The sequence below is a fragment of the Urocitellus parryii genome, unplaced genomic scaffold (genome assembly GCF_045843805.1).
Source record: "Urocitellus parryii isolate mUroPar1 unplaced genomic scaffold, mUroPar1.hap1 Scaffold_37, whole genome shotgun sequence".
In the NCBI taxonomy this organism is placed as follows: Eukaryota; Metazoa; Chordata; class Mammalia; order Rodentia; family Sciuridae; genus Urocitellus; species Urocitellus parryii.
In genome coordinates, this window is record NW_027553327.1 from 7,929,520 (window position 1) to 7,954,341 (window position 24,822).

General features: G+C 48.6%; 1 protein-coding gene across 1 annotated transcript in view; it reads right to left on the bottom strand.

Annotated features, from left to right (window-relative positions):
* Positions 1–14,317, bottom strand: part of LOC144252179 (Fanconi anemia group A protein-like) — a 31,415-nt gene extending 17,098 nt beyond the window's left edge. Inside the window, exons 1-8 of the mRNA XM_077794680.1 lie at positions 14,236–14,317; positions 13,919–14,028; positions 13,627–13,720; positions 11,612–11,745; positions 11,397–11,492; positions 10,063–10,136; positions 8,995–9,107; positions 8,270–8,352 (exon numbers count right to left, since the gene is read on the bottom strand). Coding sequence (XP_077650806.1) covers positions 8,270–8,352; positions 8,995–9,107; positions 10,063–10,136; positions 11,397–11,492; positions 11,612–11,745; positions 13,627–13,720; positions 13,919–14,028; positions 14,236–14,317 — 786 coding nt within the window. The remainder of the gene's footprint in view (positions 1–8,269; positions 8,353–8,994; positions 9,108–10,062; positions 10,137–11,396; positions 11,493–11,611; positions 11,746–13,626; positions 13,721–13,918; positions 14,029–14,235) is intronic.
* Positions 14,318–24,822: the final 10,505 nt, after the last annotated feature.

Sequence of the window (24,822 nt, forward strand, 5' to 3'; positions counted from 1 at the left end):
CCCAAGGATGTCAATCAACTGGTGGTTTACATCCTCCAGTAAATAAAGTAAAAAGTCTTGTTCTGTGCTCTGTATTATTGCCTTGAACTTGGAAATTAATCCAACCTATAAATTCTGACGTGAGGCCAAATAAAATGGGTTGGAATGAAAAAAAAAAAAAAAACTTTAACCGTTCTAGTTGGTTCTGGCTGGTCATTATATCCTAGAACCAGAGCTTTTTTTTTTTTTTTTTTTTTTTTTTGGTAGCACAGATGGAACCCAGGACACTCTACTGCTGAGCTAAACCCCAGTCCTTTTTTGAGATAGGGTCTCAATAAATTGTGAGGGTCTCACCAAGCTGTGGAGGCTGGCCTTGAAACTTCCAATCCTCTTGCCTCAGCCTCCCAGTCACTGGGATTAGAGGTGGACACCACCAGGTTCTAGCACAGATGGAACCCAGGACACTCTACTGCTGAGCTAAACCCCAGTCCTTTTTTGAGATAGGGTCTCAATAAATTGTGAGGGTCTCACCAAGCTGTGGAGGCTGGCCTTGAAACTTCCAATCCTCTTGCCTCAGCCTCCCAGTCACTGGGATTAAAGGTGGACACCACCAGGTCATACTGAACCTGTACTTTTCAAAGTGACCACTAGGCCAGAGGCCTAAGCAGGCATCTATGTGAATAGTCACTTTGGGATCTTGGAGTGCAGCAAGGGACTGGCTATCCTCACTTCAAACAGACCAGCTCTGGTTCATCAGTATGAGCTGTTTTGATGTGCATTATGTTCATAAAAATTGACATTAGAATTATTTGTAAGATTTCATTTTATGTTTCATTATTTCAATTTTTTTCTGCTCAACCTTTACCCTAAATAATATTCATTTTCTTGAGCTATTCAGGGAGAAACATTCATTTGTAATTTATAGGATGAAAATATATTTTCAATGGCCTTGAGAAAGAAGCCATTTCTCTTGAACCTGGAATTTTTTTCTGCATATAAGAGAATAAACAGTCTCCTCACTGCAGACAATAAGAAAGCAAGGCAGTCTCCCCAGAGTTGCTCACCATGAAAATGTGTCCAGAAAACCTTATGTGCATGGGAACCAGATGGCACCTGGAATGAGGACTCTTCCTTCCACACAAGTGTTTACAACAAACCATTGTTAACATCTTTGTATGAAAACATGACAGGACATACTAATGAGAAGCTTTTACTTGATGTTTTATTTGTAGAAAAGTTTCAGTTTTGCCATATTTATATTTTAAAATGCAAATATGAGAAGAAATGAGATTCTCCAAAATGTGGCCTGGGAACAGCTGATCTAGAAAGCTCTGGAGAGAAGGATCTGCATCCACAGGCCTGGCAGGCACTGCACTCTGTGTAGTGAAGGCTCTGAGCAGCCCTGCTACAACCGAAAGGACCCCAGGTATACCCCCACCAGAGAGAAGAGGGCCAGGCACAGTCATCCACCACCACCACGAGCAGAATCCAGACCTGGTCTGTGGCAGGTCCAGGCACTGACTGACCTCCCTAAGCCCTGGACACCCAAACAGGGCAAAGTTGATTTGAGCTTGGCCTGCTGCTGTCAGCTGCTGATTTGTTGATGCTCCTCTCAAACAGCCTGGCCTCGTGCACTCACTGGGAAGGGAAGCAGGTGACCCCATAGCTGCTGGCTACCATGGCAGTCTGCTTTCTGAACAGAGGCTGATGCCTACAAAAGTAACTAAGGGAAATGGGGGCTACAGCATGTCTAGGAAGAGGTGCATGCAGATAAAACAACTACCCGAGGAAAAGCAGGAAGAGGTGAAGAGCTACAAACCCTTCAGGTGTAGCTGAAATGAAAATGGAGAGGAAATGGAAACCCAGCTTCTCTGTCCAACTTTTGGGAACCTTCCTTGCTAAGAGGTCAGCCATTGAGTTTGGGGAGAAAACTTCAGAGACGGGAGCTGAGGTGTGACATTGAGTGATGGGTGTCAGAGGGACTACCTCAGCCTAGTAGGATTCATAATGGGAAGGGAGAAGGCAGCATTTTTTGGTGGGGGAAGGAGGGCAGCGGGAAAGTACAACAGCTATGAACTTGCTCAAATAGGCTGGGCAATGGGGCCACCTACAAGGAAAATCAGTGTTCACTGGAGTGGAAGATGAACATGGGCAGACCAACTGGGCCACCAAGTGGGGAAGGAGCCTGTGAGGGGGGAGAACAGGACAAAAGAGGTGCCATCTCCCCAAACCTGCTGAACTGAGTGTCCAGCCTGTGAGTGGCCCAGTAGGGCCATCAGCACTGGAGAGAGACAGCGTGGGGTGGAAGATGAGGACAGAAGGATTCAGGCCACAGGGAGGGCCCGACTGGTGACACAGCAGAATCCAGGAGGACAGGGCAGAAAGAGCAGCCCACCAGGTCAGGAGCTTGTGGCATGCTGAGACTTGTCCAGCCGCTGTGTCTGGAAGCAGAAACACCCTGTTGTGGTGGAGCCAGCTCAGGCCAGCATGAGATCTGCTGCAATTAATGGAGAACTACAGGGACAGTTTTATTGCATCCCAGTTTCCAAGCAGGCTAGGATAATTCTGCAAATCCCCCGCATGCATTATATAAGGGTTAGATTATGATTTAGGAGATAAGCCTTTTCAGGAATATTAGTTTATCAGTGAAAAAAGACCCACTTATAATTCATTTACTGAGAACTCAGTAGGACAAATAAAATAATTAGGCTTTTTTTTAAAAAATAGCACTTCAGCTTTGCAATTGTTCTTCATAATAATGAGCTGTTATGTACAGAGTTTCCACTCTTTATTTTTTTAAATAAGAAATTACATGCAAGCCAAGTATGACAAAATGCAGATCTAGAGGTTTCTGTGGTTATAGTAATCGGCCCACAGTACATAAATCCCCTGTCACTGGAACCTGGCTGCACTAGGAATAAATCTCTTATTTATGGATTTCACAACCATAATATTTAACAGTGTCATTTTCATGAGTACATGTGCCAGATTTAAGAATGTAAAACATTCTGAATTTATAAAAACAAATGAATTATATTTACATTACAGAAAGATTTACTGCAGGGTTCTTGTAACCAATAAGCTCCTCTAGTGCATTGAAGATGTAATTTCTAATGCATCTTAGTCAAACTTTTTGATCAAGAACATATTATTATACCATGCAAAGTATATAGCAACACCGAAATCACACTCAGCTTTGGGGGTGAAAAATGCTACAATATCTGTGTTCACTGACTCTCCTTCCTCCAAGTCCATGGTGGACGAGTATCTGACAATATGCAAATTGTCTAACAAGTACTTACTATGCCATCTGTGGGGTATACGAATGTGATTAAGGCATGGCACCCAAGAACAGTTCTTGTAGGTCGAACTGTCTCTGTGAGGCATGAGAAATGGAATAATATAACCACCCACCAACTGAGCCACCATTATGAGTCAGAATCCATGACTCTTGAAACATTAATTGAATCCTTCAACCTTTGAGTAGGTGCCATTTCCATCCCATAGATAAGAATGAAGATCCAGAGAAGGCACATGACTCCTGGACTTGGAAATAAGAAGACACAGTTCAAATGTCTGCTCTTACCAGGGCCCAGGGCATGTCACTGAACACTCCTGGCTTCTATCTTCTCAACACATAGTAGGGCATCAGCACCTCCACAGAGCAATGGGAAGGATTAAAGCACTCAATGCATGGTCTCATAAGACAGTATTAGTTCAGTAACTTTTGCTAGAGATATGAAATTAGGGAATTTTTATCATATTCCTGACTGTCTCATCCCAAACATGGTGCTTTGGAAAGAGGTTAAGTTTTAGACTCAGTGGGAAGGACCTGAAGCAAAAAGGTGGCATGACAATAATGTTGGAAGTCTGAGGAAGGGTCTGTGTTCACCTTGGGCCCAAAGAGCTGGGAGGAAGACCCTGGGGAATCCAACTTTGGGAAACTATTATTTTCTATTCCTGAATGAGAAAACATATTTATAAGATTTCTGAAATCTCTCCTCCCATGTTTATTTTAATCATTCCCTTAAAAATGACTATTCTAGAGCAAATACAAGTAATGTGGGGCTCAATAGTTGCTTTGGGGCTAAGTCAAAATAGGAATAAGTCTTACCAACATCTGTCTAGAACTGACACCTAGAATATTATTTAGAATTACAAAGCAAACCCATAATGCACCTATAAGAAGAGTTCCCCCTCTCTGATTAATGCATTGGAAAAAAATATTAGTCTTAGAAATTTTGTTCAAATGTTTTAACTTCAAATCATCATTTAACAGTTTTTCAGCACTGAGACTGCCAGGCCTAGTAATACAAATATTAAAATATATATGCATTTTAATTGGGTAGACTCCGAAGAGACAGCAGAAGGCAATCAGTGCAATCGTGAAGGTATACACCATGGATGTTTGTAACTACTGGTTACAGTGAATTATGGTAAACAGTCCCATATTACTGTCTTTCCCTGGCCATTAGACTTGACATTCCTATTCTCCATCAAAATCTCATTTTCTTATTAGACCTACAGTTTCCATAATTCTCTCATAAGACTTTCTCAGGGCTGGGGTTGTGGCTCAGGGTTAGGGTTTAGTGTTTAGGGTTTAGGGTTTAGGGTTAGGGTTAGGATTAGGGTTACTCAGAGCATTAAGCTGCACCCTCAGGTCTCAGGGCCCAAGTTCCTGTAGAGGACAGAGCCATGAATCCATCAGGGCCCAGGGAGCTGCCCCAGAGTGCACAGGGGCCAAGGTGCTGGGCCCACCTTTCAGTCAGGGCTGTGAGTGAGAACCTGGGTCAGGGTGTGGCTGAGGAACCTCTTCAGCGCATCCGCAGAAACCCTACCACACGGGAGAGCCTGGAACACACCAAGCCTGAGCACAGCAGAGGGAGACTCTCAGGAGGAAAGGCTGCCCCTTCAGGCCCAGTCCTCGCACCGTGGGTCTCGCAGGCATTCCTTTCTTTATTCTTAAAAGCGCTTTCTTGGTCAGGCCATGAAGCTGCAGGGGTTTTTGTTTTTTCTTTCTTCTTTTGATACAAGGAATAGAAACCAGGGGTGCTCTACCACTGACTACACCCCCCCCAGTCCTTTTTATTTTTCATTTTATGACAGGATCTAAGTTGCCCAGGTTGGTCTTGAACTTGCATCCTCCTGCCTCAACCTCCCGAGTCCCTACAATCACAGGTATGGCCACTGCACCTGGCCAGCTCTAGGCTTTGAGTGGGATCCAAGGAAAATGGTCTTATCAAGACAGAAATGAAGCAGTGAGGAGCCGAGAGTGCAGAGGCAGGCTGGAGGCGAGACCAGATAAGGAGGATGGGCCATAACTGAGCAGAAATGGGCAGCCAGGAGGCCTCAGCCACCAGGAGCAGACCAGGGCATAGCACCCGGCATGTGCGGTGGCTGTGGCAGCTGTGCTCTTGTTAGAGCCAATGACTCCGAGAGAACAGGGAAGGAGCATGGGGCAGATGTCCCTAGGCTGGGGTCCGCCTGCCACTCTGCAAGACTCCCCAACATGGGTAAGGCACCCACAGCCATGGCAACGAGGGGGCAAGAACCAAGGGGCCAGCAGTTAAGTCCTACCCCTGCCAGCCTTCTCCACAGAGCACACTGCAGCCGGGCCAGCAGGAGCCTGGCCATTCCCATGAGAGAATGTCTGAACTTAAAGTACTACAGCCAAACACAGACATGAGAAGAAACAGCACAGCAAGCCACCCGACTCAGGAAGCTTGTCTCAGAGATCTGGCCCAACAGGCCGTCTGGGCCGGACCTGCCAGCCTAGCTCAGTGGGGAGCCTACCTGAGGTGCACAGACAGGGCCTCATTACAGGGTCACAGAGAGTGTCCTCACAAGAAGCCAGACCTGCTGGCCCTCAAACTCCAGCTTAGACCCAGAACTGTGAGAAAATGTCTGCTAAGCCACACAGTCCACTATATTTTGCTCTGGCAACTTGGGCAGACTAACACACACACATACGCACACACACATATACACACACACAAATAACGTGGTGCACTCCTAATTTTGTACCCAAAAGGACTTAACATCAGCATATTATAGCAACATGGCCTCATCAATGTTCATAGCAACTCAATTCACAATGGCTAAGCTATGTCATCAACCTAGGTGCCCTTTATGAATGCATAAAGAAAATGTGGCACATATACACAATAGAATTACTCAGCCATAAAGAATGAGATTATGGCATTTGCCAGGAAATGGATGGAATGTATCATGTTAAGTGAAATAAGCCAAACCCAAAAATTAAAGGCAGAATGTTCTCTCTGATATGCAGATGCTGACTCACAATGGGGGTGGTGGAGGGGGTGGAGGTTCACTGGATTGGACAGGAGAGTGAGGGGAAGGGAAGGGGATGGGAAAGACAGTAGGATGAATTGAACATAACCTCCCAGTGTTCTTATGTGAGTACACATAGTATGTCAAAGTACACTCTACCATCACATGTAACTCAATAACAAAATGGTGTTTTAACCACTGCAACAGAAACACTGAGTCATTCAGCACATCAAGCCCCTTGTAAGAGATAAAAATCAAGAGGAAAACAATTAAAAGACTGAGAAGAGGGCTAGGGATGTGGCTCAAGTGGTAGCATGCTCGCCTGGCATGCATGTGGCCCGGGGTTCGATCCTCAGCACCACATACAAACAAAGATGTTGTGTCCACCAAAAACTAAACAATAAATATTAAAAAATTCTCTCTCTCTCTCTAAAAAAAAAAAAAAAAGACTGAGAAGACCTGGAAATATGGGGGCCTCTACCTGTCCTCTTGGGATTCCACCCTCAAGGCCCTGACCCACTGTGCACTGAAGCACATCCTTACCCCCACCTCCCACGCTCAACTCTGTGAGTCTACAGAGCCCTGGAAAGAGAAGGCCACCCTGACCAAGCCTGACAACGGCAGATCTGAGCAGGACCCAGAGAGCAGTGTGGGGCTGGCCACACGGGAGGACCAACAGCAGCAGCATGTTCTGGGAAGCTCTGTGGTAGGGTCTGAGAGCAAAGAGAGGAGGAAGCCATGGGGCTCAGCTCACGTCAGGAGGCCCCATTTCCTGAGGGACTCCAGAAGCAGGAGTACGGGGTGTGTTTCCTACTGGCTCTCAGAAGATGAAGGAGAGAGTGGTGCCCTGGACCAGGGGTTGCTACCCTAGAAGGGTTTCAATACCATGGGAAGGCCTCCACTGAAAGGCTTCTGCCCCTGGCCTCCCTATGAGCATGGACCCTTCCCCAAATTGCCCACATACCAGCAGCTCACCACCCTATGATCGGAGGACTCCTCCTGAAGGCCGGCAGCCAAAGTGTCAAGTGCCACTGACAACACAGGGCAGAAGCAGCACTCAGCAGGCACTAACAGTCTGTCAGCACCCACCCTCAAGTGCTCTGGGAAAAGGGGTCAATTTCTGAGTCTCAGGCCTCTGCAGGCCCTTAAATCCCATGGCACTAGGTCCAGCCAGCCAGTTACCTACCCTGAGGACACCGAGGCCTGCCAGCTTTTTGTTTTCTTTTGTGGTTCTGGGGATGGAATCCAGGGCCTGGCACAAGCTAGAAGTGCTCTGCCACTGAACTGGGTCCCCAGATCCTCACAACAAGCAGGCTGCTGATGCTGCAGTGAGCTGCACCACTGTGCAGCCCTGGAGCTAACTGTGCAGCCACACTGAACGGGGCTCTGCAGCACCACGCCGGCCAGCTACTGCCAGGACAAGGCCGGAAAGCTGGGAAGGCTCCTGAGCAGCCAAGTGTTCCCAGCTGCAGGGGCCACTGACTTACATGAGAGCATGCTCTGCAGCACCTCAGCAGCCACCTGTCAGAACAGAGCACAGGGATGTCACTCGGCAGTGTCTGGGCAGTCACGCACTCGCATTAGACACACCTGTCACCTCTACAAAGAAGAGCACCTCCAAAATTCCTTCACAAACCTAGAAATCCCCCAATGCTGCCCACCATGACACCCAGGCATGTCCCCGCAAGGTCTAGGCCGGGACCCACAGCCCCCGCTCTGGCTGCACCCCCTCCCCTCCTGTGCTGCCAGGATAGACCTGTGCTGCTGTGAAGACCCCTGCCCTGGAGACCTCTGGAAACTCAGGACACCCTCAGTGGTCACTTCGCAGAAAATGATTTCCTTACGCAAAACTTACAAGTGTGGACACAGAACAAATGGCAGCCACTAGCCCAGGAGTTCCAAAAGGAGCCAAGACCTGGTGGGGCCTGCTCCTCAGGCCCCAGCCCACTGCTGCTAGGAGGCTGAGTTGGGCAGCTCCCTGCTCTGCTGTCCCTCCTACCTGGGACATTGTTCCAGTCTCCTCCACTCTTCTCAGATCCGAGTTTTCCTGAAATCCCTGTGAAACCAACAGCTCCACAAAATCTGGAAAACCACAAACCAAAGTATTTACACACATATGGTCTCCAAGCAGCTGTGACTCACACAGATCCCTAGGGCCACCCAGCCCCATTCCTATCAACATACACGCACTCACCAAGCCAGACTTACCCTCACTCTATTTTGGAAGTACTTAGCATACATCAAATTTATATTAAGGGCTTTTTCTCTTAATGCAAAGAAGTAGATCTCAAGGGATGGCTCATGGATGGTCCCCCCACAGCAAATACAGGACATGCAGCTCATCCCACCAGGAAGGAGCTTTTTGCAAGGGAGGATTCCAGGCAATGCAGGCAACCAAGGCTCACAGAGCAGACAGAGCTGGCCACTAATGGAAAATGCAGCCTCTGCCAACCCCCTCCAACTGCTGAGGCTAAAAGCAAATTCAGGACACCAGGAACTTGCTGGGCCCCACGCTCACAGGCATGGCGGATGCTCAGCTTCCCACTGGCAGTGGGAACTTTTTTAAAATATTTACTTTTTACTTTCAGTTGGACATTATATCTTTATTTTATTTTTATGTGGTGCTGAGGATCAAACCCACGGCCTCATGTATGTCAGGCACTCTACCACTGAGCCACAACCCCAGCGCCCCCAAGGTACTTTTCTCAGGAACTATGAACATACCAGAGAGCACAGCCCTAGCGATGTCCAGGTATGGGCAGGAGGTGTCTATCTGCTGGCACAGGAGGCGCAGGTTCCTGAAGAGCCACGCCACCACGGCCCGCATGTCAGGATGGCTGGGGATACAGCACACAGTGGATCTGGGTCTGCCTGACCCCATGGCTGCCTCCCCTTACTTGGCAATTTTCTGCAACCCTCACTCCACTGTGAAGCCTAGTCTTTCTGCTCCAAAAGTCCATGGACCAGCTACAGGGTTCTGCCTGGCTGCAAATGACCCAGAAACAATCAATTTCAAATGGTTCACTTATCTGCACTGAACACTGTAGGGATCAGGGATGGGACACATACGGGACATGTGCAGCTCCTTTGCACATACTCTCTGTATGTCTTTGTTTCCTACTTCACTGGTTTCTGCTATAACCCTTATTACTTTCTCCCTCCATCTGGCTTAACTTGCTCTTCTCTTTCTAGTCTCTGAGGTTAAGCCTAGATTGATAACATTCTTTTTTGAAATATAGGCTTTTACAAATATGGATTGCCCTCTAAACATTTCCTTAGCTGTGTTCCACAGATTCTGGAAGACTATTTTCATTTCCACTCATCTCAAGGTATATTAGGTGCACACTAAACTTCATGTAGTGAAGTTTACTACCCATGTATAGCTTCTGGCTCTGTCACGTTTAGGCTTCCCACTTCAAAATCACGAAAGTCCTCCCAGGGCTGGCTTTTATGTATTGACATTTTCCTCTTTAATTCATCTAGAGATTTTGTTTAGTTTTGCATACAGAACCCAGGAACTCACAGGTTCCAGGCAGCTCGAGGACACTGAGCCACCCCATAGCCCAGGCTTTTTTTGAAATAAGAAAAAGATATGACCTTTTTTAATCAGTGTGAGCCACTGTCACACCACCATTTGGATTCAGGTGGTGTGGAAAAAAATCACACATGATTTCAATAACAACTAATGTTCTCGTTAAACAATGAGGCAATTGCTTCTCCAGGTGCTTTTGGAAGTAAATAATTCATACTAAACAGCAATGTCAAAGCAACATGGATTCACTAGTGCACTACATTTCCAGTGGCTCTTGTAGGCTCACGACACTTTGCACATGAAGACACCATACAGCTTCAAGCAAGAGAGAGTTCTGAGGAAAATGAGTGCTATGAGTCTGTGCCTATGTCCCAGCGTAGGCCGACTTCATGCCCACTGAAACATGGCCCGATGCCTCACTTTGGGCTCACGTTCCTACCCCCCTTCAGGCTCTTCTGCTGTCCTGGGGCTTCTCTCCGTTCCCACAGTCTAACCTGCTGCCTGTCAGGCTCTCGCAAGCCACCCCAACCTGGCTCCATGCAGCCAACACAGCAACCCAGTGGTTAAATGCCCCTGGGTTCTAATCCCTAGTACTCCAACTCTTCTGTAGATGCCTTTACTGGCTCCTCATCGCTTTGGGGACAAAGTCAAACTCTTATGCATGGCATAGGCCTTTCCTCATGAGCCTCCCCCAGGGAAGCCCCCCTGGACTGGCCAGGCATTCACACCATTCCACTGGACCCTGCTCAGACCATGCTGATCTTGTCCCCCACCACCTGCTATCCCCTCCCCTCCCCCAACCTCCAGGCAACTTTCAGCTGCCAAGAAGCCTTTCCTCACACCTTCTCTGCACAATTGTGAAGATGACACAATGCAATTTTCATGTGCATGTCATTGCCTTGTCCTAAATTAGATGCAATGAGCACAGGGATCATAAGCAGGATAAAAGGATGGAAGTTACCACTTTTATACACTTGCTCAGGCAGTTAGCACAAAATGGTAACTGAGCACTTTCAAAACTTCAAAAAAAATCTGTAAACTGCCAGGTGCAGTGGTACACACCTGTAATCCTAGCGGTTAGGGAGGCTGAGGCAGCAGGGTCTGAAGCTTGAGGCCAGGCTCATCAACTTAGCAAGGCCCTCAGCAACTTAGCAAGACCCTGTCTCAAGATAAAAAATAAAAAGGACCATGGAGGTGACTCAGTAGTTAAATGTTCCTAGGTTCTAATCCCTGGTACCAAAAACCAAAACGAAAAATATCTGTAAACCTACAGAGTTTGAATTATTCAAAAAAATACTTTTAGTATATTTAAATACTCTACTACTACACTGAAAAAGACTTCATGATAATATACCCAAGAAGGCAGACCACCCTGTTTCTGGGATGCACTGTATTCTAATAAAGATTGCCAACAATGGGCAGACACTGGCAAAAGGACTGAGGCTCTTCCTTCCCAGCACAGGAGCATCTGATGAACTTTTATTTCATTATCATTAAACAACATATTCAACTGAATCCCCAAGAAAACCCAGGGTTCTGGCTCCAACCAAATCAACAGAGCACTGCTGGACAAGACCAGAGTTGGGGTTGTTACCTGTGCTTTCCATACTTCTTGGCAGAAGGAGAGGCGGGAGAACATGCTGTGTGCCAGAAGATACTGAGCAATCTCAAGCAAGAAAGACAGTTTCTTCTGAAAGGACAATAGATCTTTTTTGAAGACAGGCAGACTACCTAAACTACAGCAGTGTGCTATTTCCACACAAACTCATGAGCAACAACATGTGACATTTAGGGGAACTGGCATCTCACTCTTTGCTCGGTGATGAGCAGCACGGGATGGCTAGGCTCCTCACAAACCATCTTCATACTGCAGGCAACTGTCCTTGCCGACAGTTTCCCCACAGGAACCCCCACCTTCAAGGCCTGATCCTGAAAAGCAGAGCCTTAAAGACAAAACAAAAAACAAAACTTTTCCTGAAAACATCAGCAATTTGAGTTAAAATATCTTTTTAAGCCACAGCACACAGAAAACTGTCTTCAAAAGGGGGGAAAATGTAAAGGGAAAAACATGATACCCAAAATAAGACACTTTCATGGACCAAGCAGCTCTACTACAATGAGAGGTAATTTCTGAACCCAGAGCTGTGCACACGCACAGGCAAGCAGGATGAGCAGATATGCTGACAGCTACACAAAGAGCTCTATCTCCACCGTTCAGCCAGCACCACCGAATGAGAACCCCAGCAGGCTCTTTCAACTACTCTTCTCCTTTCCATGGCCGTCCATGCTAGGTAAGTGCCCAGCCACTAAGCGTTCATGGGTGCAGCAGTTTGTCTTCCTGATTACTTCAGCATCCAGATGACCTGTAGGATGGAAGCATCCCACCGCCTTTATAGGTAGGGGCTTCCCAATGCTCTGCCACACACACCTGGTGGAAGCAAGGGCCACAGGTGGAGTCAGTCTGCAGGGCTAACAGAAGGAACCCCAATGCTGACTCTCAGGCAGCCACCAGGCTACTCCTGAGCAACCAGTCTCTAGTCTACCTTCCTTGAAGTGAGAAACGCTGTGCACCCTGGAAATAGGTAACACCTACAAGCAGTCACTTCCTTAGCTTCAAAAACTAATTTATGAGAAGAAATAGAAAGTTCTAGTACATGATCATTATCTTCAAGATTCTGAAAGCACATATTTATGAAGTGAGCAAATGCGATGGTTTTAGAGGCTTCAGTAGAGTATTAGAAATCAACTATTTGTTGCCAGGGAAAAATTTATTTTTATTTAAAATGCATTTATCTTATTTACTTATTTAAGTTTTAAAGCATGGTAGCCATCTCTTCAGCAAAAAAACAAATTTAGGGGCTGGGGTTGTAGCTCAGCAGTAGACCACTTGCCTAGCACGTGTGAGGCCCAGGGTTCGATCCTCAGCACCACATAAAAATAAATAAATAAAATAAAGATACTGTGTACACTAAAAAATAAATATTAAAAAAAAAGAAAAGAAAAAGAAATTTAAAAACTAATGGATGGGAGCTGGGGTTATGGCTCAACGGTAGAGTGCTCGCCTCGCATGTGCAAGGCCCTGGATTTGATCCTCAGCACCAGATAAATAAATAAATAAATAAGTAAATAAATAAATAAATAAATAAAAATAAAGTTATAAAAAACAACAACTACTACTACTAATGGGTGGAGGGTCCATACTTCTGTGATTAAGGATAAACAGCACAAGATCTCATGCCTTATTCAAAGTCCTTACAAGAATGTACAACCATGCCTGGCCCCTGGACTTGTGACTCATCATCTGTGAGATTCAAAACCAGTTATGGCAGTGAAAATCAGGATCATTTCCCAATGGCACACAGCATCAGAGATTCTGCCAGACCTATTATCTAAGGTTACCTTTATACTTCTTAAGAACAAATTAGTGATTCAGTTAATTCCACTATTTGCAAAAATAGCTGTCATGTAAAAAACTATGAAGGACAAGAAGAAATCTAACACATTTTTTGTTATCTCCTCCAGAGCCTTCCCTATCTCACTATCCCAAATTGGGAGGAAAGTGGCCACCTAGAAACACACTTACCCTCCTCCTTCCTCCCTGACACACACCTAGAAACACACTGCCTTCCTGCCTGCTCCCGGCACAACAACCTCTGCTTGTGCACCTCTGTGGATGAGCAGCACACACTGCGGTCTTTCATAAATCAGCTTGGTTCCTACCCAAGTCAGTCAGTTTCTAAACACAGCAGCAAAACAAGCCCACACCAAATCATAAAATAACAAATCCTCTAACTCCATGAATTAAGAATCCAAGTGTAACTCACCTATGAAGGAACAAGAACCATCCGTGGAGGCCTTGTCACTGTCACAATCAATCAATCTGTCGAAGCACAATTTTTCACAGAGTGGATCTTCCACCTAGAATCAAAGCAGGGCGTGCACCACTGTCAAAACCCAGAGGCTCCTACCGGGCCGGCCTGAGACTTTTAAAGTGGAACTGACTGACCGCAGCCTGGGGAGAGTCGTTAACCCACTCCTCAACCGCGCTCTCCACCGAGATGCCCTGCTCTCCTCCCCAGGCAGCCGGGAGCCAAGGCCACACCGACTTCCTCTCACCTCAAGCAGAAGGTCACTCAGGCTCTGGTGGCGTCTCAGGAGTTGCACCGCCGAGTTCTTCAGTTTCTGTCCCCTTTCAGGATTATATTTTTGCCTCTTGACTCTTCCCGCTAAGGAAAAGGAGAAAATCAGTTTCCAGACGTCGACCCTGCGAGCTCCTGCCCCGGGCCCAGGGGACGCGAGGCGTACCGCCCGCGGGGTGGCCGGGGGCCCAGCGGGCGGAGGGCCGGGCCGCCGGGACCCTTCAGGCCGGAGCCGGCCAGCCGCGGTGGGGAAGCGCCCAGGGAAGGGGCTCGGGCCGGCGGAGGTCCGCCCACCTACCAGCAGCTCGGCCCAGGACCTCCGGCGGCGCAGCGGATCGGAACCCGCGGCTGCTCCCGGAGGCGGCGAGCCCGCCATGGTGAGCGCCAGGACGTCGAGGCGCTAGCTCTCCAAGCCCGCGCTGCCTGCCTTCTCATTGGCTGCGGCCGGTTCGCGTGTTTCGGGGCTGAAGTCCCCAGGCCACACCCCACGAAGGCGGAAACCTGGGGCAGCGGCCATCTTGGCAGTGGCATCAGAAAAAAGGCGCTGGCGGCCATCTGGGTGGTGGCAGGAGCGTCGAGCGCTCACGCCATGAGAGAAAAGTTACCCGGGGTTGGAAGCTGGAAGGGGCAATGGGCGGTGCGGATTGATAGTGGCATCCTGCCAGGAAACAGCGACGTCCCTAATGCGTCTTTCCTGACGAAAAGGACCCAGAGCTGATCTGGAAAGGACGGGCACTACAAACCCAGAGCAAGAGATGCTGAAAACCTCCGGGCCCTCCCCTGCAAGGCGGGCCAGCTCCTGCAACACCAGGTTCTGCATTTCTCTTACCTGGGGTTGCTGTGCTGAGTTCTCATTTCTGGAAAAACAGGCCCAAGGGGCTTTTGTGCCACGGCGTGACTCTCCTAACTCGAACGTTAGGGGAGCAGAATAGAGCTCATAATGTCACCTAGGGAAAAAGGGCCCCATCGCTTATGCCAAAACTAACAATCATAGTCTTTTCCTATAATAGTGGCCCAGGCAACCTGAAGTGTGTATCCATCCTTTGTCTGTAAGGGAGAGTTACAGAATACACCAACTGCGCTTTCTGCATGCTAGAAAAAGATTAGCCAACTATCTCCATAGTGTGGTGGGGACAGATGAGACAAGACCTGAAGACAGCAGGAAAAAGATTTATTTGGCTGTAGGCAAGTTCAGAGGGCAAAGCTTTTGCTGTAATCCATCTGAAAGGACACTCGCAGTCTTCCACAGTCCAAAGAGCACACCACACACCTGAATCTTGTGCAAGAGATTCACTGTTGGTGACCTGGGGCAAACTGGCAAACCTGTCCCTTGGTGGAGAGCAGCCGTTGGCCAAAGAGATGGGGACTATCTCTAAATCCTTGGGGTGGGACAGTCCAAGTTAACTGGGTAGAGGTGTGAGTGTCTGAGTCTGTCCAGGTGAAGAGGAAAATGTCCTGGAATTGGCATCTTTTAAGTCCAAAACGGAAAGCTGCTTAGGAGTTGGGCCAGAAGCGGGGTAGGGTTGGGCCAGAAGCGGGGTAGCGTTGGTCACAAGCTGTTTAGGAGCTTAAGCTGGGGTGGGGTTGATTGTTTAGCAGACACATGTTCTTATGGGAAGTTAAGTATCATTGCTTCATAATCGAAACTTTGAAGCCTTTAGATAAAAATTCTCCCGACCTAAAATGGTGAATCTGATGCCAATATTCCTCCCTTTTTGTTTTTTAGATACCAGGGGTGGGGCTGATGGTCTTTCTTCTGTAGTTTCTTCCTGCTGCTTAGGGGTGAAGACGTTCATTCCTGTAAAGGGAATCAGGGAGGGTTTTAGGTGGGGGCAGAGTCTCTGGGAGAGAGGAGTTGATCAGGACTCATAGGTCTCCGTCTTGGGCATCAGGGGCTGTTAGTCCTTGTAGTAGCCTCCTCTCTCCAAGAAGAGTCTTCTTTAGGAATCAGTGGGGAGCTTTGGAGGGTTGAAAGTTGAGGTTTTGGAGATGCACAAAGTCAGAGGTCCTCTAGGGGTTGCCTTATAGTGAGACTGATCTGTAAAGAGGGGCTGCCAAGGAGGAGGTCATCTACATGTTGAATAAGTTTACATTGGGGGAGTGAGAGGGAAGACAGATCCCTAGAAAGAGCTTGGCCAAATAGATGGGGACTGTCTCTAAATCCTTGGGGTGGGACAGTCCAAGTTAACTGGGTAGAGGTGTGAGTGTCTGTGTCTGTCCAGGTGAAGAGGAAAATGTTCTGGAATTGGGGTGTAAGGGAATGGAGAAGAAGGCATCCAAAACCGAAAAATGAGTGATGTGTGAGGGAATAATGGAGAGGCGGGATGTGGGCTGGGAACTCCTGGGTGAATTGGGTGAAAAACCAGCCTCTACCTCAGAGAAAAGCCTGTCCAAGGAAAGGGACATGACCTTTGTCCTTGGAAAGACCAACAAAGCACTCCTAGGCACATTCCCACCCTGTTGAGTGGTTTATCTACAAATGAGATCTGCGCCAGGTGTCCCTGACTCAGTCAGGCTAGGTGGGGACCCATAGCAACCCCCTGGCAGCCACCGATCAGCATGAGACAGGGAAATACATGGGATGCCAGATGACCTCCCAGTAGTTTATGGTGTTGGGAAACCATGTGTAATTCAGCATGAACACCCCTCTTGGCTTAAACCAATCAGTTCAAATGAATACCCCTTTTGTAGTAACCAATCACCTCTACCCAACCTGTTCCCACCAGTGAATGTGCTAATCATGTTTTAGAGTTGTGATTTGATTTTCCCCATGGTGTGTGATGATTTGCTAAGAGATGTTATGACGTATGTGGGGATCCCTGCCTTCTCCAAAGAATGTATAAAACTGCTGCAAACCCTGGGCTCGGGGCCTCTCAGCATCACCAGTTGCTGTGTGTGCATGCGGAGGATGGAGCTAGCTCACCATCAACACCTCTTTGCTGGTGTTGATTGGTGGTCTTTTGGGAGTCCCGAATACGAGCATAACAGGGGATTACGGCTGTATTGTGAAGCAAGATCCTGTATGAGTCTGCAGTGTCTGGTTTCCTGACTGCTAGGTTCGGTGTGTTGAAAGGGGAGTTCGTTTGGCACAGAGGCCTTTCTGGAGAAGATCAAAGGTTTGAGACCCCTGAGGCTCTGGAGAGAAAGTGAGTATTGGGGTCCTACTGCGAAATAGGTGGGGTCCTTGAGATGTATTATCAAGGGAGAGTGGCGGATGGCTGTGGAGGGCTTTTGGAAGTCCCAGATAGAGGGATGAATCTCTAATGCAGACACGGGGTAAGAGGGATCCGTGGAATTTGTCTGGACTACTAGCAGGGGGGGTAATGGAGGCGAGCTGAGACTCAGGAGTGAAGGTAATGGAAGCCCAAACTTTGGAGATCCCTGCCTAAGAGGAACTGGGCAGTGGGAATCAGGAAGGAGTGGGAGAGGGCAATGCCCTGGAGCATGCAGAGAAGCCAAGGTCTTTGTAGGGGCTGGTCAACCGTCCTCTGTCGAGCTCCTCATGACAAAACCACTCAGGGTCACTCCAGGTGAACTGGGCTGCACAAAATAACCACACAAGAGACAGAGATGCCTTTTTTTTGGGGGGGGGGTTCTTTGACAACTCCTCTGACCTTAAGAGTCTGCAGAAAAGAGAGAGGAGCACATGCTGACCCTTTTATTGAGGAGAAGCCATTCAAATGAGGCCAGGGGTCAGATTTCAGGGGGCTGAGTCTAGCTTGTAATGTCTGCTGCCAGCAGGTTGATTGACATCTAGGAAGGCCACGCCCAAAGGCAGAGCAAGAGAAGTGGGCACACAGCACACAAAGGGCATTTCCATGAAACCTTCCATCCCAAACAGGGCAAAGGGGTAATAGCACAACAGAACAGGTGAGCATAGTTGATCCATGGGGCTGTAGGAAGGCACACCTAGCATGAAGACACATTCTGCTACTTTGAGGATTGGGGCAACATCTAAGGCCACTACGAAAATGACCAGATCACTACAAAAGTGACCGACAGAGCCTCTACCAATCACGGGAAGAAAATGCTAGTCATTCAGCGTGACAATAGAAGAACAAGAAAGAGAAGTATGTCACACTGCACGACTAAACACTCAGGATCACTCCAAGTGAACTGGGTGGCTGAAATAATCACACAGAGACAGAGAAATATCTTTTTATTTGGGTCTTGTGATGGTTCCTCTGAACTTAGGGTCTATGGGAAGAAGCCATTTAAATGAGGCAAGGGATAGGATTACAAAGGATTAGGAGAGTATAGCTCCACACCTCTGGGTGCTGCCTACTACAAGGGCCATGCCTTGTTATCCGACCAAGGGAAGAGTCACAAGTCAGGGCTCTACCGTGCCAGACTACAGGGTTTTTTCAGATCCCCATGGTGCATCAGTACTTAAAGGGGTGTGCATTTGGAGTGGCTCCCCACATAAGTAGGTCCCCAAAACTCCTTTAGGACTTATGTGGCTCCAGTGTCCAAAAGGAAAGAGACGGGACTACCTGCCCCCACCATGGTTACCCTGGGCTCCTGAGAAGTGGTGGTTGGATGAGGGGACCTGGGCCTCCTCAGTCATCCATTGCCAGACCTAGAAGATCCACTGGAAAGATATCAGAGCCGGGTGGCCTTGCACCTCTTGGTGCAAGTGGCCTTCCTGATGGCATTTGGAACATGCCCCAGGAGGCTTTCGGAGATCCGGACATACTCTGACCCCATGACCCATTTGACCACATTTGAAGGAGGGGTCAGGGGGTCCCCCTGGCTGCCTTTTAGGGAGTGGGGATGCCAAAGTGCCAGTGGTTGGGGCAGGTTGAAAGGCCTTGGCCAGCATCTGGTATTTCTTCTCATCTCTCCCATTATAGACCTTAAAAGCCACTTCCAGAAGCTCTGCTTGTGGAGTTAGGGTGCCCTCTCTAGGTGTTTGAGTTTATCCTTCATGTCGGGAAAGCTCTGGGAGAAGAAATGGGTCATTAGTAGTTGTCTCCTGTCTGGGGTTTCAGGGTTGGGTAGGTGAACTGTAAAAGGGCCTTTGTAATGCAGACCAAGAATACTGAGGGGTATTCATTTTTGTCCTGAATAACCTCTTGGAGTTCCTCATAGCTTTATGGGCTGATTTTCTTAGTCCTGCCATGAGGCAGGTAATGAATTGGTTCCTACCAGTGATCCCTCCAGCCAAATCATAGTCCCAGTTGGAGTCACGATCAGGAACTACCTCAGTGCCAATTGGGTGAGACGGGGAGGTTTGGTGGACTTTCCCGGCATAGTTTCTGGCCTGCTCCCGAATGTGCCTGTGTTCTTCAGGGAGGAGAATGTCGGATGGGATCCTAGGAACATCCTGGAAAGGAAAGCATGTGACTGGGTTAGGTCTTGGAATTCCTGAATGTACCCTGAAGGGTGAGAGGTGAAGGACCCTAGCCTTCTTTTGACTTGGGAGAGTTCACTAAGGGAGAATGGACGGGTACCTGAACAACTCCCTGTGACCCTGCTACTTCACAGAGGGGAAGCAGAGGGGTGAGCTGGGTAGAGGGGTCCGTGCCAGAGCCAGAGCAAGTAAAGGGTGACCGAAAGTAGGTGAGAGAGGCCGGGAGGGGTCGGAGATGGTGGAGGGTGGTAGGGAGGGGCTCGTCAGCGGGGTCAAAGTCTGGGGTTTCGGAAGGGTCCTGAGGTTGGGGGGGGGTATCCAGAGTCAGCCGAACCTGGGCTGGAGAACAAGAGGAGCAGAGGGGGATTTCTTTTCATCTCCTAAGCCCTCACAAAAGTTAAAAAGGTCCCTCAAAATGTTGGGATCTAGAGTGCCTTAAGTGACCATTTGGAACCATTTTCTAAGGTCCAGAGGCCCAATCTGGTTGCAGAGTGAATTAGTTTTCACACCTTTAAGTCAGGGGTAAAGCGGAGTGAGTCTAAATTTGCTAAAACGCAACCCAAGGGGTGTCCAAGGGGATGGCAGAGGAGGCTGTGCCCATGGCAAGAGAGAGTTGGTAGGGAGCAGCGCAGGCATCCCTCTGTGTCTTCTCACACTGAATGAGGAAGAGCTGACCACTCTTGGAGTCCTCACTGCCTCAGGGATGCAGCTGGGGCTAAGGCCCACGAGGTTCTCAGCACCAGGGCTTTGAGCCAAAGGAGGAACTTGTTGGTAAAGATGGCGCCCAGAGTGCTTCTCTTCCAGGAGCTCAGGTCTATGACGCACTGAAGGCGCGTGAACCATCACCTCCAATCCCTATGAATGGCGCTGCAAAGTTTGAATGGTGCACCTCCAATCCCTGAAGTGGTGTGAACTCTCAGCCAATGAAGAAGTAACAGCCCACTCGCCCTGCTCCTCCTCATCCTGTGTTAAGCCCATAAATATCAACACCGGGTTCGTGTTCGCTCTCTTACTCTTACAGTCTTACTCTCCCTCTCTCTCTTACTCTCCCCTCTCTCTCCCCCCTCCCCTCTCCTACCTCTCCCCTCTCTTCCCTCTCCCCTCTCCTCCCCCTCCCTTTCTCTCTCTCTCTCTCTCTCTCTCTCTCTCTCTCTCTCTCTCTCTCCTCCCTCTCTCTCTCCTTCCTCCTCTTTGGAGACTGACTGCTCTGGTCCTGCTAATAAAATCTCAGACAGGTAAATGGTTATTTTGGCTTGTTGAGCTTTTTCATCATCCTTTACAGAACTGAGACCCAGAGAGAGATCTTTTGCTGGGGGTGGGGGGAGCCTTCTCGGCCCATAGACTCAATCAATGGTTGGGGGTGCCTGTGAATGGGAACCCTAGGAGTGCTGGATGTTCAACGGTCACTTCCTGAACTGGCAGGTCATTTGAGTTGATCAAAGGCAGGGGAACTTATCTGAATTAGCTGGTACTTAGTGAGATGGAAGGTGAGTTCAAGGTGAGGATGGTCTAGGATGGAGTATAGGATCCCAGAGCAGCTCAGATCCCCAAAGAGAGATCAAGGTCAATGGGAGAGCCTAATCTGAGTCACTGGCATCAGTGAAAGGACATTTAGAGAGCCCACGCAAAGTCCAAAAACCACGCCACGCCCTGAATCTCATGCAAGAGACTTATTGTCAGTAACATGAGGTAACTGACCAGGCTGTCCCCCCGTGGAGAGCAGTGGCTGTCCGCACTCACAGAGCAGCTTTCTAGTTCCCCTGAACCCCACGTTCCTGCAGTTCCAGAACTTGATACCCAGCATGTCAGGGGAGGGGCTCAGAAGCTCTCACTCTGAAGAAGTTCACACAAAAGCAGCTTCCTTTTTTTCCTTTCACTGTTCTGGGCAGGTTAGCCCTTAAGGACAGCACCTGAGAAGTGGAGAGCTGCTTCTCCCCTTCGCTCCTGGCCAGCTGTTACCAGGGAGCCCAGTTGGTAACCTCTTCTCTTTGAAATGTAAACACCTCTGTGGAGCTCAGCGCAGGGGAGGTCTTGTGAAAGGATCTGTCTTTCCTCTCAGACTTTGCATTTGCAATCACACTTCTACAAAGTATTATCTACATCATTACTACACTAGAGAGTCCATAATGTTGATGAAAAACTAGCAAAGGGGTTTTCAGCACTGGAGTGTCGATCTCTTTCAGGTCTAAGACCAAACAAGTCAGAGCAGCAGGAAACAGGAGGCTTAACCACTCTTAACTCCTTCGTAGAGGTTCTTTTGCTGATAGTCCAAAAATTGATTATGGCGAAGATTTCTGGAGAAGCTTAATTGTGGGGAGCCACATTGAGGTACCACGCCTTCCAGTCCTGATGCAACACGGGGATCTGAAAGACCACTGTAGTCTGACACGGAGTGCCAGGACTTGTGACTCAGTCCCCCACCCCACCCCACCCAGATAGCAAAGCCAGTCTTCTGATAGGCACACCCTGGGGTAGAGCTACACTCACCTGTTCCTTTGTAATCCCACCCCTTTGCTCTGTTTGGGATAGAATGTTCCATGGAAGCTCCCTTTGTGTGTCCCCTTCTCTTACTCTGGCTTTGGGTGTGGCCTTCCTAGATGTCAGTCAACCTGACAGCAGACATCACATGCTAGACTCAGCCCCTGAAACCTGAACCCTGGCCTCATTTGATGGCTTCTCTCCGGTAAAAAGGGTTCAGCATCTGCTCCTTTCTTCTTTCCCATGGACCACGAAGGTCAGAGGAGCCATCACCGGACCCAAAGAAAAAGGTATCTCTGTCTCTGGTTATTTCATGCAGCCCAGTCCCCCTGCAGTGACCCTGGGTGTTTTAGTCATGAGGAATGTGACAATCAAGTTTTTCTGTGGAGGAGGGGATGCCACTACAATAGCACAGAAAAAGCTGGACCTGGCCAGCTTCAGCAGCAAGAGCAGCCATGTTTGAAAGCAATGAAAGAGAATACAAAAAGAAATGGTGGCCACACCTGTAATTACAGCCGCTTGGGAGTCTGAGGCAGGAGGAGCACAAGTTCAAAGTCAACCTCAGCAAAAAGCAAGGCACGAAGCAACTTATCGAGACCCTGACTGTCTCTAAATAAAATACAAATCAGGGCTGGGATGTGGCTTAGTTTTCAGGTGATCCTGAGTTCAATCTCCAGCACCAAATAAAAGAAATGAAGACAGACTCGGCAGATCAGCAGTGCTTTATTAACAACTGAGGGGCCCATTTTCAAGGGGAAAATGGCAGCGGGCTTCATCAAGGTTTTATAGGTTTAGCACGGTGAGGTCATGGGAGGAAATTTGGAGGTGGCCTCATTTGGGGGGGCAGGAGGGTGGGTAGGGAACAGCTGTAGATAAGGGAAGCTCCTTGGGGCCACTGGACAGCGGGGAGGGGTTGCGTGTGCTGTGGGTGGGGCCAGGTTCCTTCCATGCTCTCCACATTTTCCCTTCCTGCCTTCCCTCTGGGCTGCAATAACAAATCTCCACCTGCACTGGGGACATCGTGGGTACCACCACATATGTCTCCATGCTCAGCACCGGGCAGGCCTGGACAGTGATGGGTGGGGAGGGGGGGATGGGTGGAGACAGTCGTGGATAAGGGAAGTTCCCTGAGGCCTACAGTCCAGGTCCTTCATTCCAGGCTCTGAAAGGGGTATAAAGAGCATTGACCTGCACTCACTTTTAGGCTGATTACAGCCTCCTGTCCTCTCCTGCTGTGACAGCTAACGTCACCAGGATGACCAAAAGAGACCATCAAAGGAGCTAAAAGAGCAGCCCACAAATTCTTAGAAACTTCACCTCTCCCTGGAAACCACGTGACCCTTCACCCCTCCCTCAGCTGCCCTCCACTACTCTGCTGACCTGTGTGTGCCCTTCTCAGCCTTGATGGAGAATGGAGAATCCAAGGAGCGGATCTGAGGGTCATGGGTCCCATGTCGCCTATTCTTTGGCCTAGAATAAAACCTCTTGGTTGCTTGACCAATGGTTGGTTTTGTTAATTGGTCCTGAGATTCTAAGAGGGAAAAAGGACAGCAGGTGGTGAGGGAAGTGGAGGCAGGTAAGAGAAGGCAGGGGTGGGGAGAGTCTGTGGGGAAACCTGTTGTAGCTGCCACTCACCCCCACTGGGGCACACAGTGCCCCCCCACAAACACACCATGTGCACACTTCAGACATGCACACACACCCCATGTGAATGGGCAGACATGGTGCATGTGTGCACACACAGCATTTCAGCTTAATTCTATAACTTTCTTCCTTCTCAGCAACACTATTCATCAATAGTAGGAAAGAGGATGGGGGTGGGGCGAAATGTCAGCCACCCAGTAACATAAAGTCAGTGGGTTCCCAGAATTGAGCCACCTGAGAGGCAGAGGTGTGGACAGTGTCTACAAGAGCAAGCCCTCAGGACAGGCTTGAGACGGCCATCGCTGCCTTGCTCTGCTAAAGCTCACCTAAGAGGAAGCCAGTACACAGAGCCGCAGCTCAGAGTGCAGCAGCTGGGAGGAGGAGCCAGGAGGCGGCACTGCCAGGCAGAGGGCTGAAGCATAGCTTGCACCTCAAAAAGAACACTGGAAAGCCTGACCCCGAAGGGTCCCAGGGCAGCAGAAGAGAACATTCAATAAAAGCCAGCACTGTGGCCAGGCACCGTGTGTTGTGGGTTCAGTGGGGATGAAGGTCTCCGCTGCCCATCATCTCAAGTGCCACAGGAAACCCAGGTGACAGGAAAGTCTGGCCTCAGTCACTGCCTGGTTGGGACACTACCCACTCAACACAAGTCCACACCTCTATAAACTTTTCTGCTTTGTGTTCATCATCTCAGAATGAGAAGTGAAAACTTTTCCATTTTTTAAAATAACTTTATTTTATTTACTTATTTATTTATATATGGTGCTGAGGATTGAACCCAGTGCCTACCTCCTGTTAGGCGAGTGCTCTACCGCTGAGCCACAACCCTCTTTTCTTCCATTTTGAAAATGACTTCCTCCATTATGGAAGAGTTGATATATATTGGGTCTACAATCCCAGAGAATCCAGAGGCTAAGGCAGGAAGGTGCAGGTTCCAGCCCAGACTGGGCAACTTAGCAAAATAAAAAATAAAAAGGGCTGGGATACAGCTCAGTAGTAAAGTGTTAATATGTGTTTATTGACAAATTAATCTAAAGGTACACAAAATATTAATCCACTCAAAATCACAAAAGAAGCTGGGCACAGTGGCACATGTCTATGATCCAAGTGACTCTGGAGGCTGAGGCAGGAGATCACAAGCTCAGGGCCAGCCTCATCAACTTAGTGAGACCCTGTCTCTGAATAAAACAAATAAAACTAAAAAGGTCTGGGGATGTGGCCCAGTGGTAAAGCACCTCTGAGTTCAATCCCTAATGTAGGAACGGTGGAAAAGCTCCATAAACTCAAGGAGCCAAAACAACTGTTTACCTGTTGGAGATTTTATTGGCGGGACTGTAGCAGGCAGTCACAGAAGAGAAGAGGGGGAGGGGGAGGGGGAGGGGAGGGGGAGGGAGGGAGGAGAGCAA